At 42.8% G+C, this 18,621-nt stretch overlaps 1 protein-coding gene across 1 annotated transcript in view; it reads right to left on the minus strand.

Moving 5' to 3' along the window:
* The window catches only part of mirr (iroquois-class homeodomain protein mirror), a 76,978-nt gene extending 58,821 nt beyond the window's left edge, over positions 1-18,157 (minus strand). Inside the window, exon 1 of the mRNA XM_033472526.2 lies at positions 15,043-18,157. Within this exon, the coding sequence (XP_033328417.2) occupies positions 15,043-15,081 (39 nt within the window). The 5' untranslated portion in view covers positions 15,082-18,157. The remainder of the gene's footprint in view (positions 1-15,042) is intronic.
* Positions 18,158-18,621: the final 464 nt, after the last annotated feature.

An 18,621-nucleotide genomic window follows, 5' to 3' on the forward strand; every position in this document is an offset into this window, starting at 1 on the left:
AATGTCTTGCTTTACTTCTCAGAGAAAATTACCAGAAAGATGTTATTCCTGTTATCCCTTCCGAGTTTTTGCCACAAGATCTTTGCCACATTGGCAAAACAAATTCTACTATCCTAAGCTAACAACTGCAAAGTAACATAACAGTCCCGCAGTTTTAAAAAAAAGCTAAGATTTCAATGAAAACTGGAAACTCTAATGATTTTTTCGAGCTATTCGCGTGCTAATTACCTGGAGAACAAAGAGCACGGGATCAGGCTTTCACCGATTCACCGAACCGATCGTTCATTATCCCCAACAGACTGTTCATAAAGCAAAAGGCTCGAGAGCTGATATATTTTACACGGGTCCCGACAGAAAGTCCCGGTGCAGCGGAAACGTTCTCCATCGCGTTGCTACCGGGGAACAAGTCGGGCAGTGGTAGCGCGGAACCGCTACAAGAGAAAAATTCAGCAACAGGCTCCATTATCGACATCGACACGCGTGCCTTCGGCCGGACGTTATCCTTAATTGCTTTAATTCGCCTGTAACGCTCGCAGCAGCCCCGTAATCTCGAAGTCTAGCAGTAACCAATTGCCAGCGGCGATATCGAAGGAGCTCGTGTATCATCTAGCAATTTATTGATCGCGGCGATTGATCCTTGTCACCCTTTCTTTCCCCCTCGCCGGAAGATCAGATAGTCCGAAAATACGCGACGGATTAAGGTGGATGCAGGCAATCATTATTTCAATTGGAGTAAGCGAGGCAGATTAGCGATGCGAATTAGTCTTCTAAATTTAATTCGCACCCGTTGTCACCAACTTCCATCTTGTGGCTGACAATTGAGCCGTTTATTTTGAAAGTGGCGTAAGTCACTTTACCGTAATGAAAAGTGGTGGTTTTTTAATGTAAGGCAACATTCCGAATGTCTTTCCATCCTCAATATTTCAATCTTTATTCTTATTATAGATTGATACGATAAAGAAGAGTATACTGAATTGTAATTAAGGAAAATTTGAGAAATAAAGCCGAGAGATAACTTTATCAAATGAAGTAGCACTAAATGTGCACGAATGCAACATACGATTTCTTAAGCCTCTTTTTCCTGGGATTTAAATATGGGTAGAGTTAGGACAACATATTAAATGTCTTCCATTTTTTAATATTATAATTTTTATTGTTACATCGTCAGCCCCTTGTCGTACTTGGATGAGTCAATAATTTCTGATAGAGATTTTAGTGATAACCTGTCAGGTATGAATGTTATTTCGTTCTTTTAAGTCAAGAACAAAATTCTGTTCTCTTGTCAACAATATTTCAGCAAACGAGTGAATGTTAACGTACGATAAATATGAATTCACTGAATTCTATTTACAGAAAATTCCAAAGATAAAGTATCGAATGGAGTGGAATAAAATATTACTAATGTAACTTGTAATTTTTTACGCATCTTTTACCAGGGATATAAGTATTGCTAAAGTCAGAGCAACATTCTCAATATCCTCTTTTCTTCAACACCTTCCATTTTCATTCTTACATTGTTAAGATAAAAATGAATTTATTGCGCTTCATTTATAGAAAATTGAAGAAATAAAGCGTCGATTGAAGTAGTGCTAAATATTATTGCTGTATCTTCTACACATTTGAGCCGTTTATTTTGAAAGTGGCATAAGCCACTTTTCCGTAATGAAAAGTGGTGATTTTTTAATGTTTATACGAAATTATTTATACCGAGAAAAATATCTCAGCATCCTGAGATAACAAATACAAGTAAATCTTCTCGAAAGTTAGCATCCATATTTTTAAACGTGTTAAAACGCAAACCCTTTAAATATATCGACTTAAAAACAAAGTGACTTATGCCACTTTCAAAATAAACGGCTCAATTTTTCACGCATGAATTAAGCATCGCGCTCTGCTTTCTACTGCAGTTGCAAAAAAATGTCTTATAATTCTGCGAAGATAAGTCGTCGTTGCAATGTACAGTAAGTATAAAGAAGACTAATAGATTTCCGTAAGTTTGGTGAAATACTTTTTGTTCAAAATAGAACAGAGGAAGCAACATATTTCAATTTATGACATTTCAATCATTTCAACGTCAGTTTCAATTTATGACGACAAAAAAGAGAAATACTGTTATTATAAAATTTTCTTTTTATTACAAAAGCATATTCTTTAGAAATGAAATGAAAACTTATTCACTTCATTCATCATCGAACTATTCCAAAAAAAAAAAATAAAACAACCTGCTCTTGCGCATTTGTGCGCATTCAGATTTCATGAAAACATAAGCTACATATTCCATTCTTAAAATTTATGCAAAAATTAACGCATATTAGCGCAAACCTTATAAATATTTCATAAAAGAAATTTAAGAAATGAATTTCTCAAAACCTTCGCGGAAAACGTTTAAAAATTTTCGAAAAATGTTTCCATTTATTTTGATGTTTTCCTAATGTTTATATTAAGGTTCTAAACAATTAATAACAGGAGGAAAGAATATTCTATATTTTAATGCTATTCTTAATACTACTACTTTCAATTTTCGTCACCTTTAACAGTAATTATTTTGAGAAGTAAAATTGCCGATTTTATTAAATATAGTGTAAATAATATAATGTATTAAATTCCTACACTATATTTGGATTTTTAACTTTTACACTCTTAAATCAGCAGTTTTTTCCCACTGTACGATGGAGCTATACTGAAAATACTTTGTAAAATATGAATTAGGTATTATTTGATCGTCGCGTCGTGCGTTGCACGCAAACACTTGGCGATAAGCCGAAGTTTTCGAGCTTCCAAGTCATATTGAAAATACGCGTATGCATGCAATTAAATTCAAACAAAATGATACAAATGTAAATTTTGCGACAACGTGTTGACAACGATTTGGACTACAGCGAAATGCAAATTGAACGTTATTCCAATGTAAGGCTTGTTTGGTCATTTTGTACAGTCAAATAGACGGACATGCACGGTCTGGCGATTACATAAAATTAATTTTAAAGTTATTCCAACGACGAAACTGATGGAAATTTACATTCTTACCGACAAAAGTAAACGAAACTCTCTGTCGCTCGCGAACTCTCCCAGTGAGTCGAGTTTAGTGTTCAGAGTAGTAGGGTTTGGAAAGGTTCCGAAAATAATTGTTTCAAATCGTAATATAAAAGTTCTGGTGGAAACTGTTACGAAGGACTTTTATTCCGAATAAATGTTATGAAGAACTTAAAAATCGAACTATCGAAATATCGGTTTCAGTTAAGGTTCTCGAAGTTCTTTTTGAAATTCTGGTATCAAATGTAAAATATTTGTTTCGTAACTTGATCAATTTTTCTTAAAATCGACGCTCCATCGTGCTCTTCGAAGTACTGGAAAATTAACTTAAAAAATATAACAAGCTAGATCTTTTACCTTGAATATTGTTTTTGTACTTTATTTTGTTCACATTTAATTAATACATCAAGTAAATTTTACGTTTTATCAAACGTTTTCCGTTATCTGCTGCACATTTAGTCGCATTAATAAAATACTATAATGTCTGCTTTCATGGACGAACGCTGACGTGATGCTTTTTAACATACTGTCAAGATCAATATTCTGAACGACTTTTTCTCTGAACAATTCTTTATATGGAAACGAACGCAATAATCTCAATTTAAACTGAAATAATCCGACTTTTAGATTCTTCAAAATTATTTCATTACTATTTCAAGCACTTAATCTTATATCGTAACAGTTTTCGAGCCTTGGCTCACAGTCGTGAATGGAACCGTTGTTTAGGTATCATAAATCATGGTGTAACAGTGCTGACTTTTTTTCCCGGAGGAATTAGACGCAAGAGTTCTATTACGATTTTATATTAGTCTGACAGACTAGTCGGATGTAGCGTAATGTAACGCGGAGATCGGTAACCGATATTCAGAAAAGTGAAGTTAAACCTTTGCGGTCTGATTGTATTCTATCGTCGCGAGTCGCCCGCGGGACGCGATATTTTCTACTGCTGTAATTACAGCCATTACCAGCTAACGTTGTGTCAGCCGAGTTACCTTTTAGCATGGCGCGCTACAAAGTTAACCCCGGTGTGTTTTGACAACCGAAGGCGAAGCGCCTACGATTATGCCAGTTATATTTGCGGCTAGGACACAAGTTGTACGAATAAATAAATAGACCTTCGGTTAAAGCTTAGACCTTCGGGCGTAAAATTTCAATGCTTTTCGGTTCGCCTTGCGCTTTATCGAAGTGCTTCCTCGAAACTGAAGTTATGCGCAGAGATAGCGCAACGTGGAAACACTGTTCCGCAAAGTTTATGTAGATTTATGCTCGGGCAAGCTCTTGGAGACCGAAGCTACAACTTTCGATCGTTTCAATGACCGTTTTATCGAACACTCGAGATTCGATCTGTAATTGATTTGCAACAACAGGTACAAAATGTTTTTGATGGAAGAACTATGATGAAGAACTAATGATTCAGCATCTATTGTGTATCAATCTACGATTTTAAATAAAAATCGTTCGCATATTTGTGTGATATCGTATTCTGCCGTTCTTAGATAAAATGTATTATCTACTAATCTGCCACTTTATAAATATTTGAAACATCGCGTGCCTTTAAACTCTTAAGCAAATGTTGAATATTCTATACACTTCGTAGAGTTTCGAAAGTCATTTCATTTATTTACTTTCATTTATTTAAAAATGATTCATGTTAAGTTAAAGTTTTATTTTATGGATAATCAAAAATGCTAGTTACGACAATTTAACTGCAAAGAACATTATTACGATCCTATGATGACTCTGCATAAGTCATGTATAAAATTCTTGTAATATTTACTATATTTAATATTTTTGGTACGTCAAACGGTCTAGAACCCGTATATATAAATAAATTATAATTCTAAACGTAAAAAATGCTAGTTACGACAACTTAACTACAAAGAACATTATTACGATCCAACGATGATTCTGCATAAGTCATGTATAAAATTCTTGTAATATTTACAATATTTAATATTTTTGGTATGTCAAACGGTCTAGAACCCGTATATATAAATAAATTATAATTCTAAACGTAAACTTAAGACGTTCGATTAAATCAATGTATCTGAATGTGAACTCTGATTATATATGAACAAAAACTTACAAGTAGTAGGGGTAATCAGCGGACTTCTATCGAATGAACCTACCGGATTATATGTAAGAACCTGTGTCTCTTGTCAAATATATATATAAATGGAATTCGATTGTAAATTGCTGAAGGCGAATCGTTTACGAGTCCAATAGAAACAGAAATCACAGGACAACGCATTTCCTATAAAATCACCTATCGCATAAAGAGTTGATCTTGCGTTTTATGAATATCCTGAAACCATTTACTAGTTTCTTTCCTTTTAACGACGCATACAAGGTATCGATAGATCCGCTATAAACGAAGAAGCTGCGTCGAGCCGATGTCGAACACACCTGAGCGACGATTATTAATGATAAGTTTACACGGTCTGGCTGCGTTTACGACGGCGCGCGGCGGGTTTCCACGCCGACGAGTCTCTCGTTGCATCACCGGGCGAAACGCAAATGCCAAGGCGGTAACTTGGCAACGCAATCCATGCAAGCGACAATTAATAGTTTATTGTCGGGTCGAGCGACGTGAAAAGTTCGGAAATAGAGAGAGAGAGAGAGAGGCTGGGTTCAATCCGAGGAAAGTAGTCCGTTTGACGGACGTTGGAACGGACAGTTGGCTCTCTCGGCGCATTATCGCATTTTTTCGCCGTTGTACAATTACGATAACGAATGTCACCCAGTCACGATGCGAGAAAGCGCCGGACGTTCGACGATTCGTCTCACACGGACGCACTTATACACGGCGATCGAAACCCTCGATCGAGTTGGTGGGTCTCTCTCTCTCTTTCTCTCTCTCTCTCTCTCTCTCTCTCTCTCTCTCTCTCTGTCTCTCGCGTTTCTCGGCGGTAATAAATGATGCGCGGCGCGTGCACAGAGATCAACGGTTTAGGTTGACGCGCGACGCAACGCGAAAGAAAAGTGTGTCAACGATAATACGACAACCGTGTGGCTAAAGTGGTTGCTCGTTTGTTTAACTGTGTTATAAGCGGAGTAACACTCATAGATAATAGACCATTAATTTTTATCGGCGGTTAAGCAACGTGATACCGTTTCGTACGCGAACCGATTCTGCCGCTGTTCCACCGCCGCTTTTGCCTACCGAGAGACATTAGCCGGCTCGTTACTGGAAATTGCTCGGCTGGAACGCCGCCATGCAACACGAGCTTTCTTGCGAGCGGACAATGTGCCAGCAGCCTGCCACGAACCGATCTCGATAAACACCATTCGACGATTTTTCAAACCTCCCTGGGCTTCGCGATTCCAGTCTCGTGTGAGCGCAGCCCTCTTCCTAACACAAGTATCACGCATGCCACGAAATTCAGTCGATATCGCGATTGTTACTACTTCTTGCATCGGTACGGTTGTCTTTTAACCCTTTGCACTCGAGCGGTGACTCTGAGGCACCACTAAATTATATGTTATATATAATATAATAGAATAGAATAGAATAGAATAGAATAGAATATATTATATATAATATATTATATGTTATATATATATAATATAATATATAATAGAATAGAATAGAATAGAATAGAATATATTATATATAATATATTATATGTTATATATAGAATAGAATATATTATATATAATATATTATATTATATCACCTTTTAAGATAATTTTGATATTAACAAAGTTTAGATATAATAAATTGTTCAGACTGTAACTGTTGCGCGAGTCCCAAGAATCAATTTCGTATGCATAAAATGCATTTTGTCGTATAAAATAGAAATACTATAAGTTAGAAGAATGATCTTATATTTACAGTTAAAATAGCTTCGAGTGCAAAGGGTTAACATGCAAACGACGAGTCTATAAATATTATTATTTCACTGTCTAGCTTTTGACAACTACTTGAATAACAACTATAGACACGCTAATGTGTCCTAGAAGGCGGATCTTAATAATTATGTTGAAAGAAATTGGTAGATAAAATTATAAATAATATTAACCATACTTAATAATAGTTTTGTTAAACAGATCTGCCGTTCGAGGGTTAAACATCATTTTATTCAGCTGCATTTCAGTATGTTCGATGACCAACAACATTTGTTCTAAGGACAAAGAATTATTAAATCTAGAATGTACTTCGTACAGCTACATTTTTGTACGACATTTTGATCATTTATCTTACAGTCAGCTCGTTCAATTTATTTTATACAGAAGCTTCCAGTGACTGTACATTCTGTATCGAGAAGAACAAATTGGAAACATTTTTCTAACGCACGTACATTTTTTTATGACCTGCACTTTGATGGAAAGTATATTTCTAGAATAATCTAGTTGGTTCAGGACAGTATGATCGTTTTTATAGCAACGTTAAGTACAAAGATTCAGAAAATTAATGTAGAGTAAAGACAACAAATGCACATTGTTCAGAAATAGTAAATTGACGTATAAACTATACCTTTATGATGAAGCAGTAGCAAATTGGAAAATTGACAATGGTCAAAATTCTGAACGACAGTTTCCACTGTCTAAACGCAACATTATGTGGTATAAACATTATGGTATAAACTATACCTTTATGATGAAGCAGTAGCAAATTGGAAAATTGACAATGGTCAAAATTCTGAACGACAGTTTCCACTGTTTAAACACAACACACATCCAGTTCATTGTCTTGCTACTAGATAGCAGATTTTATGCATTCACGGCAGAAGCTACTAGAGAAAATACAACGCTCCGAAGACATGTAAAGAAATTAAAAATATCATAAAAAAAGCAACATATTTTCCTTTAACTTCTATTTTCTACAATCGCCTTGGAAAATTTCAATTTTATACAATTCGTAATCTGCTCACTATGTATTATTACTAGACCGCGGGTTTTTATGCGAAAACAATATTGTCCGCATCGATTGTAAGAAATATAAAATGAAACATCAAGTTCTTTCATACTTCGATGACTTAAACAGATTAAAAACAATACATTGTCGTTCAAAAAGTTTGCTTCAAGTCTTCTATATGAATTCAATGAAACGAACTCTATGAAATATGAAACGAAGTTTCCAAACAATAAATTGTCTTCGAACAAACTACATATTAGCTTGTCCGGGAAGTTTGTGTCTCATTGAATTCGTATAAAAGAATTTAAACGAACTTTCCGAACAAAATAATAAACTGCGACTACTCGGTTTTGCCACAAGTGCATAAAATCGGCAGTCCAATCATTACATGACAGCGCCGAGGTTACAGAACGCATTGTGAGCACAGGTAACGCGGTGCAAAGGGTGAAAAAATTCTTTTATAAGGTCGAGTTCTGTTGATCGCGTCCACCATAGCTATCCCGGTGTAGATAGCGAGTTGGGAAAATCGATAGGAAAAGAGCCGGGCTTGTGTCTGAAAACGCGAAAATTAGACCGCGTAATGGCAACCGACTAAACGAACAATGTTGGAAGACGGGACAAAAACTGGCCGTTCGAAACGCCATTTCGAGGCGAGGGACACAGGCTGCAGCTTCATAGGGGACGGGGGGAGAGAGAGAGAGAGAGAGAGAGAGAGAGAGAAGGAGAGAGAAAGAGAGAGAGAGAGATGGAGAAAGGGGGAGAGAGAGAGAGAGAGAGAGAGAGAGAGAGAGATGGAGAGAGAGAGATGGAGAAAGGGAGAGAAGGAAAGAGAGAAGGAGAGAGAGAGAGATGGAGAAAGGGAGAGAAGGAGAGAGAGAAGGAGAGAGAGAGAGAGAGAGAGAGGAGAAAAAGAGAAGAGAGAGAGAGAGAGAAGGAGAAAAGGATAGAGAGAGAGAGAGAGAGAGAGAGAGAGAGAGAGAGAGAGAGAGAGGGTGCAGCGTGGTGTCTAGCGTGGGTGTGGGCGTAGAACGGCGCTGGTGGCAAAAAGCTCCGGCGATGGTAAGACGAGATAATTATTCCAGCGAGCGCAAGCTCTTCGATCATTTCGGAGCGTTGCTTTAGGCGTGGCAACACATGTTCTCAGCTCGGCCGCTATGCACACCGTTGCATAGGTATGCGCGGCGTACTACACCTATATGCAACGTGTCAGGACACGTGGTACCGAATCTCTCAGGCTTGCCAACGGCTATCCATTTTCGCAACGGACAAGATCCCACGCTACAAATTATCCGCTGCGGTCCGAGGACGGAAACGAACCTCTCTCCTTCTCTCTCTATCCCTTTCTCTCTAGTCTTCCCATTCTCTCTTGCCGAATAGATTTTCACCGGCAAATCTTTGAATACCAATGGGACAATTGTAGGGGACGCTACGATCGCGGTTGCAACCCTGACCGATCGTGTCGTGTACGAAGGATGATAAAAATACCACTGGTCTTCTCTTCGACCCTTATCTGTTCCGTGCAACAATTTGTTACATTTTTGCACGCGAACGATGCATTACGTTCGATTTAATTTAGTTTTGTTTTAGCATGTTTCGTACGAAGACGTTTGCATGCAAATTTATTCCGCGATCGGTGATTATCATCTAAGTGTCCGATCTTTCATTGCTAATACAAGATGGCAAAGGTTACACGATTATGACGTTAGGAGCAAATGTGTCAAGTAGTCGCCAAATGCAGGGGAAAGTCATCCGCTGCGGATCTTTTATGCATTTACGACATGCAGATCTGTAAAATATTAGAAAACATTGACGCTTCTTTTTCTTCATTTTTACCGTAACATCGAACTCGTTGAAAGAAACTTTTCCTTGTACTATATGGTTCCCGGAAAATAATCTGTGTACGAACGTATTATAAACTTGCACGAAAAGCCGCCACAATCTAATCATAATAAAAGTGTTCTCCGAAAAATTAGTAGACTGTCGACGATTTAGTGTGACAGGAAGACAAGGGGTTATCTGTGCTCTGTTTTTTGTTGGGATTTCTTAAGAACACTGTACTTTTTGATAATCAATTGCGTGGACAAATTACGTCAGAAGGAAACGTCACTCCCTCTCTCTCTCTCTGAGGCGAAACGTTTTAAATAATAAATATCCTATCCTCTGCGTAGACTCGTCCTTAGTTATGTAATTATTGGGTTGGCAACTAAGTAACGCCGATTTCAGTTATAAATGTCTCTCACGCCCATTTTTATGATATCCGTAAATGTTATATTATAAAATTATTATTATTATTATTATGTTCTTTTTCATTATCCGTGAATGTTAGCAACTGGACAAATTGAATGCAGCGGTCAAGGAAAAGCGACCAGAATTGGTCGATCGTAAAGGTGTCATTTTCCAGCAAGACAATGCTAGGCCGCACACGTCTTTGACCACTCGGCAAAAATTGATGGATATTGCTTGGGAATCGATGTTACACCCACCATATAGCCCTGATCTCGCGCCATCGGATTACCACTTATTTCGATCCCTGGACAACTCCCTTCGTGGTAAAACTTTGAATGACGATGACGCTGTAAAATCTCACTTAGCTCAGTTTTTGGCCGAAAATGATCAGACTTTCTACGAGCGTGGAATTTTCAAGTTGTCGGAGAGATGGCAAAAGGTCATCGAACAAAATGGAAAATACATTACAGATTGAACTTCGTTCCAAGTAAAGAAAAATTTTTTATTTCATCGAACAAATCGGCAATTACTTAGTTGCCAACCCAATATATAACTTTATTGGATACATTAACTCTGATCCTTGGATAAAAATCGAATTACTGTCTGTTTCTGGAAGTCGCGAAATGTTTGATTTTCGTCTAATTGCGAAATTGATGAAAGGGAAACGAATTTTGTAGGGTTTCTAAGGTAATCAAGTTTAAATTGGAGCGATTGAATTTGTAATTGCCTGCGTTCAGCAACGTCATGCGATAATGATTAAACGTCGAGTCTGAAATATTAACGTTTCTGTTATTACAATTTATTTTAGTGACAGTCAACGGTGTCTTAACATCTTGTTAAATGTTTCTCATCGATCAGAGAATGAAATTTCATAAATGGCCACAAAAGGATCAGACTTTCTACGAGCGTGGAATCTTCAAGTTGTCAGAGAGATAGCAAAAAGTCGTCGAACGAAATGGAAAATACATTACAGATTAAACTTCGTTCCAAGTAAAAGAAAAATTTTTTATTTCATCGAACAAATCGGCAACTACTTAGTTGCCAACCCAATATTTTCAGAAGCGAATGTTCCACGGATCTCCAGCGTACCTAAATGCAACTCTTCGTTTCGCAGTTTGCCATGTATCAACGTAGGTAGTATTGCAGGTAATGAAACTGTTTCGGTTAGCGTGGACCGTGGCAATAGTTCGCGCGATTTCATCGATGCTCCGTTAGGAGAATTTAGTGGGCAACTTTGAACTCGTGAATTTGGGACGGACGACTAATAAACGTTCGTCGGGAAGCGGGTCTACGATGTTTAGAGCCCGATTGTTGCGTCGGTATCACGTTCTACGCCAAGGCGCCATCTGTAAATCTTCCGGCCGGCTTGGATTACGCTTTCAACCTTTCGAGTGATCCATCGCGCGATAAAAAGCCTAGAGTAAACGTAATTTGTAGACGTTTACGGAGGAATTCATTAACGTCCGACTAACGAATGCCAGCGATTTCGACGAAATATTTCCTATTAACCCCAGCTAAATCGCGATCTATGACAGGCCTACGGAATTTCCGAACCATATATCTCGTCTATGATCTCACTGGACTAACACAACAAACGACGGACCGAGCTAATTTTATAGATCACAATGTAAACTTTTCACCCGAGGCATTAAGAGTAAGAACTGCTTGTTTTCACAGCTTACATTGTCATGCTTCTCTAAACATTCGCGCCACAGTTCGTTCGATTACGTTTCTTCCGACTTCTACGCGCAACAAGTTCCTAATCGTACCAAAGACCTAAGCTGTCATCGAACTGTCACTCGAAACCATCGCAACGCTCAACGAAATCGGGCCCAACGTTCGATAAACACTCGAAAATACCAACAACTCGAGTCTCGTCTTTCGGACCTCATCGAAATGAAATCAACGAGAAGAAGTTCCCGTGCTGGCGAAAGCCCACTTCGAAGAACAGACAGACAAGACAACAATCCTTGTTGCTTGGTGAATAGTTAAGAGGCGGTAAACGATCGGTTAAACTCGCCAGACTTCGAGATCGCGTACGATAGGAAGCACATAGACGGGAACGGGCAACGAGGCTTTCGTCGAATGCATTTGACTTTCAAACCGCCGGAATTATGTATATCGGAATTCATAGATCGGCGTGGTCGACCGTGTTAACCGTGGCGTCTCTTTCCAGGCCCGACCATTCGCGGTCGAAATACGCGCGCGCGTTCATTCACGGACGTTCTCGTAGTGTGCTAGGATTTTTTACCGGCGGCCCTAGTTGACTGCGCGAGCCCCGTTTCTTCGCGGCCGTGTCCAGGCCATTTTCGCCCTGCCTTCGTCCGAGAGACGAACGCACTCCTTGAGCTATCGGCAAAAAACGGCCCACGTAAACACGCTCGGGCATTCACAGTTTTTTTTATCGGAACCGGAAAAAAATTTCACGAGTTTTTAGACGCGGCAAAAATACGTCGCGGATGACCGCAGCTCGAGTTTTTACGGATGCCGAGTTAAGCACTTCGAGGTTTTTCTACGGGGGAAAGAAGTGTTGCCGATCACGAGGGCCTGATTCTCGAAGAAACTGGGCCTTAAGGTGAGGATATGGGCCATTGTCGGGCGAATTTCGCCGCGTTTTTCCTAATTATCGATTGCTTCATCGTGGAAAGTGATGAATAATGAACATTTTCTAATCCTACCAAGCTCTAAAAGTAACAGCCTGCTGTTTTATAAAAATGACAATTGCTTTCAATAAGCTTAAAACGAAAACCGTAGATTTTTATTTTACCGGTCATTATTATCGGCAGAGAGGGATTCGGTATTAACGACGCGTAGCAGAAAATTCGGACTTTGTTTATCATTCTTTGGTTTACTTTATTCTAAAGCAAACAGAGATAAGGTTGTTGTTATTTCCGATAACTCAAGGAGAGTACACTGTGAAACTCTGTTCAACAACTGACATCTGACACTTGACAGTATTTTTACAACAGAAACATAGAAGCTAGAAGACTTTGTAACCATCGAAGTACAGAAATTCTTGCACACATTTTGTGTTCACAGCGATTTTAAATCGCGGTTTAAGTTCTCGTTTAACCTTTTAGGTACGGCTGAATTCTGCGCGAGGCTATTTCCCTGGACGGCAGAGTCTGATATGTACTGTGCAGAGCGACTGTATATTCTGTCTGTATATTGTTAAGATACAGTTATATTGTTAACAGTTCTATTGTTAAGATAAGTCTGTATATTGTAAATCGATGCGAAGACAGAAGAAGCGTGCAACAATGCATACGAAGACGATTATTTGATTCGAACGATGACCGAGTGAGCTACTAAAGCCACTATAGTGGCGCGTCGTTCAGAGAGATGACATCCGCGAAAGCCACTATAGTGGCGCGTCGTTCAGAGAGACGACATTCGCGGAAGCCACTATAGTGGCGCGTCGTGCCTAAAAGGTTAAAAATCGTTCTTAATTCAATAGAATGTTATAGATTGCGAGGTCTGGGTTAGGTCACTGTGGTAACAAAAAAGTTTCATAGAAATAGGCTTTCGGCAAGCGAAGAGTTAACTCTGCGATGAGATACGACGTCTTTTAAACAGATTTGCCATAGTTTTCTATGCGAAAAAGTAGGTACACAACGATCGTTGCAAGAAGATCGTAACCACGCTATAGTATTAGGGTGTCCCATAATTTCTTTCCTTTTATCTGATGCGAAACGATGACACGACATTTGTTGTTTAAAGTTGATTTATCGAGTTATATATGAACCGTCCTGCTCTATTACCTTCTTCCATCTTTCAGGAAGCCTCGTTACGCCGTCTTTCCAAGATTGTTGAGGCTTATTTGCAAAATATCGATCAAGGTGCGTTTTTATTTCGCTTACGAATTTAAACCGTTTCTCACGGAGAGAATTTTTTAACGAGAAGAACAAGTAATAATCGGATGGAGCAATGTCTGGGGAGCACGGAGGATGAGGTAGAATGTCTCGATCAAACTGCAATAATTTTTGTCTTACGACCAACGCAACATGCGGTTTTGCGTTGTCGTGATGAAAATTTGACGGTGTGGAACTTCGGATCGATTCACATATCCCATCTTGATTAAATGCTTATGTACCGTTGTCCCGGGTATGTTAGTGGCATCCGCTATCTCGCGCACACTATATCGCGGATTTTCAGCGAGCATATCTTCGATAAGGTCCGCAACCGTCGTTGTTGGACGGCCGCTGCGGTCTTCATCTTTCAAATCATAATTGCCAGCTCTAAATCTCTCAAACGAATCGCGGACTGTCCTAATAGTCGTAGAACCATCACCGTAAACGGTACAAATCTCGTTCGCAGTGTTCTTTGCCCTATCACTTTTTTTTTAAAGCTATGAAGCATAACATGCCGCGAATGCTTCTTTTAGCTATCCATATTGAACGGCGTAGAAAAATTTGTATAAGGAACTTTGTCACCAACGAAACGTACTCTAAAATAGCTCTGGGATTACTGAAACCGATACCCTAAACAGCCAAGAGGTAAGTCTGCGTGTTTATATAAACACAGCCAGTTGGATTCATTAAAATAGCGCGGCGCGGAAAGGACTTATGGGACACCCTAATATATCCTTTTCTAATAGTACGAAGACATTACCGGTTATTGAATATGCACATCTGCAAAATAAAGACATCCGCGGAAGCCGCAATAGCGGCGCGTCGTGCCTAAAAGGGTTGAAACGCGCGAAGGATCGATCCTCGATGAAGGACCAATCAAACCCCGTCTACCCATTATTTACCGAGGCCTACCGAGCATAGGTGTACCGATTGATTCCGTTCGCGGCGAGCATGATCGATGTCGCTGCGAGTGCATCCATCACGGATAGACCCGCGCCCCCGAAACCCGTCCCGCGAAAGCCCAGCAGCCCGCGAACCGCTGGCGTGTAAGGTAGAATCGCGGGGAGGACTCACCTGTAGATTTGGCGATCCCCGGAAAGAGAACTGTGACATTGTGTGTCGGCCACTCAGGGCCGTGATGGTCGGGCACCGCTACGCGATCATGGTATCGTTACCGTGCATCCGTGTGTCTTAGTCTCACCAAGTCTCACTTCGACGTATTATCTATCACTGTCGCTTCCTCGGATCAAATTGTATTCCACTCACACGGCTCGGAAAAGCAAAACGGAAAAGAAACCCACAGACAGATCTGTTTTCAAGTTTCGTACGAACGTGTCCCTGGCTTCGGGATTCCTCCGACGATCAACAATAGTTTCCGCACTCGCGTTTTATCGCACCTTCTGATCGTGCCGCGCCGTCCCGACCCTGGAGAAGCGAGGAGACGGTCTTCTCCGGTTGTACACACCGGTGGCACTGTCACGGACGGGAGAGACGCGGGCACAAAGGCACACAGAGAGGGACCAGTTTTCCGATCTTCCAGCGACCGCAACGTGGTCGGCCGACGATGACACTGTCTGCCGCGGTCTGGCCTGGCTCACGACTAAACAGCACACGCGTGTCCCCGATGACAACCGTACGCGTCAACGTCGGCAGGATAAGTTCGCCGAAGCCCGCTGCTCTTGTCGATCGAAACCGATTTCCGGTGTTGTTGTCCAGGTGCGTCGGGTCACGAGGTCCGTTGCGGCGCGCGAACCGATTACGATGACAAAAAAAAAGGCCGAACGAACAAGAAACCACCCTTCACCACAGGGTACACACTTGGACACCAAGGGGGGTGTCGCGATCGTGAGATCGTCGGACCGCGAAACTCGGCCGGCGTTGATCCGATCGACGCGCCAGCTATGATCGGTCGCGACTATCCTCCGAATCGTCGTTTCTTTTCGACGGAATCCAGTCCTCCGGCGAGCGGATAGGAAGGCGGAGGTATACACGGCTGCGAGTGCAACGAGGAGAGGCGCGACGGAGAAAGAGAGAAAGAAAGAGGGGAGAGAGAGAGAGAGAGAGACCTCGGGTCGGGATAGAGGGAGGAGCGAGCGAGAGAGGAAGCGCCGTAGGGACGGACAGTCAGCCGGGTAACGAGAGATAGAGAGGGAGAGAGTGGTAGGTCGAGAACTCGAGCGATGGTGACGGAGAGACGACTCGTGAAAAAGGAAAGCCGAGGATCGACTTGTTCTCGCGCGCACGACGCTTTCTTTTTTCCTCCCAAAGCTTGTACGGCGGCTACGTCTTCCCTCCTTTCTCCTCCTCCTCAGCTGCTGCTGCTGCTTCTTCTTCTTCTTCTTCTTCCTCCTCCTGTTCTTCTTCTTCTTCTTCTTCCACGCACTGTGAATCGCTGTTCGCACCTTGAGCGATCACGACCCAGTGTATCCTGCCAGTCTCGTGTCTTCTTTCTCCGGGCAATTGAAAATTGAGGGATCCAGCTGGCTCCTAGAGCGACGGGGAGCTGGATCGTCCCGCCCCTTCGTACGGCGGTGCGCACTCTTTAAACGAGCAGCCGTGAAACTGGCGCGGATGTTGCGCGCATAACGCCCGCTCGCTTCTGTCCTCTTCGCGATCGTCGAACGTGTGCGTCCACATGTATACGAGAGCGGCGTACGCGTCTCACTCAAGAGAAAGAGAAAGAGAGAGAGAGAGAGAGAGAGGGAAGCGTGCAACGCGACACGCGTGACCGGACGATTTGATTGTTCGCGGTAGTGGAAGAAGAGGCTGGTAACGAGAAGCGAGTGGGAGGGGCGATCGGTCCGAAAAGGTGTAGGTTTAATAATCCGGCGATACCGATCCACTCGCGCACTGTTCCTACTCTTTATTTACAATAGTGTCTCACTGGCTACCGAATCCGACGATCGACCACCGAACAACACGATCGGACGCAGGACGACCGGCACCGATATCCCGTTCAGGGCTGCGGGTCGCGGCCTCGTCGTAAGGACCGAACGACCAGATCCGAGTCCGTAAGTTCTGGTATCCTCGTTCCGCGAGATGACGGTTGATCGCGGTGTAGGAGGAGGCACGGCAGCGGTACAGTGACGGTGGCGCTGGCGATAACGATGGTAGTGTGCCGATGGTGGTGGTGGTAGTGACGAGAAACGGTCGGCTCGACGGTGGTGGTGGTGGTGGTGGCAGAGTCGTCGCCGTAGTTCTTTTCCTTCCATGGAAAGGGGGACGATTTTTGCGAGATGGTTTGCCCTCGGCGAGACGGGTGGGAGGGTCCAGGCCGGCACGCCGCGCGCTGTGGTGGGGGTGCTGGTGCCACCTCTGCTGGTGGCCGATGATGCCACGGCCGGCACGGCGGCACCTCTAGCCCACGCGAATTCGTCGTAACCGCGCGCTATCGTCGGATGACTCCGGTGTGTGCCGAGTGTGCTGGTAGGCCGCGCGGCGAAAACGGAGACACCAGCCAGCGGCGGTCCGTAGACTGTATCCTCTGTTTAAGGCTGTTGTCTCGTAGGGCTGGCTGCGTTTCTTCTCCGTAGGGTCGCGCCGGAGAGAGTCAGGTCGCCGGCATCTCCGTAGATCGGGCACACGGAGCCGTACGCCGGCGGTTAGCGTCGGCAAACGCGACAATAAAATATGGTGAGTCGCCCGTGGGGCCAGCTAACGCGCTCCCTGCCTATCCCCTCTCGCATTCGAGTTCCGTCTCTTTCCCTCCTTTTCGCCTCTTTCCGTTTCGCCGTCTCGCTCCCGCCCACAGCCCGGCCGATCCGCCTCTCCTCGTTCATCCGACGGGCCGCGTACCTCGTGACGCCCCACCGTCGATGCTTTCTTCCCTCTTCGTTCGGCTTTCGTTTTGGTGGAGGGGATGGGTGCTCGCTCGCAGAGCCAGAGGGGGCGCAACCGACCGAGATGCTGCCGTTGCCACCGTGTGCATTCGCTCTGGTGGGGTCAAGGGAGAGAGCGAGAGGGCCGACCGTGTCGGGAGGGGGCCAGAAGAGGAGGCAGAAACTACACGACAATTTTAGTTCGATAGATCCCGAAGTTTAGCCTCGGCGGCGCTGCTTTACTTGCCGCTGACTTCTTCCCGGTAGTTTGTTCGCTTGCCCTCTCTCTACCGCCCCTGTTCGCTTCTCCACCTCTTTCTTCGACACGACCGCACACACTCTGACGTCGCCCCACCACCGACCATTTCCCACTACTCTCTTTCTTTCTCTTTCTCTCTCTTCTCCACCTCCACCTCCTCCTCCTCCTCCTCCTCCTCCTCCTACTACTACTACTACTAATACTACTTCGCCAGCGACGATCGTCAACTACTTCGTACCCCCACCTCCCAAGATCCACCTCCTTGCTCCACACACAACGCGACACTTGACTACACAATCTCTTTCTCTCTCTCTCTCTTTCTCCCGCGCGCTCTTTCCCTCTACCTGGTCTCGCTCCGATTCACCAGAGCAACAACGTCTTTCTCGCTCCGATGCTCGCACGATCGCCGTCCGACGAACGTATTACACGCGCACGTTTACGCGGGACGAACGCGTACCGGAAATTTAATGCGTGGATGACGCGTGGCCGTTCCATCACGCGCCGCGATTGTCATCGGTCGCACGTGAAGTCCTGGGTGACGAACACCTCACCTCTTTGTTCGCCGAGCTTCGAAAT

Source organism: Megalopta genalis, chromosome 1, assembly GCF_051020955.1.
Source record: "Megalopta genalis isolate 19385.01 chromosome 1, iyMegGena1_principal, whole genome shotgun sequence".
Lineage (NCBI taxonomy): Eukaryota > Metazoa > Arthropoda > Insecta > Hymenoptera > Halictidae > Megalopta > Megalopta genalis.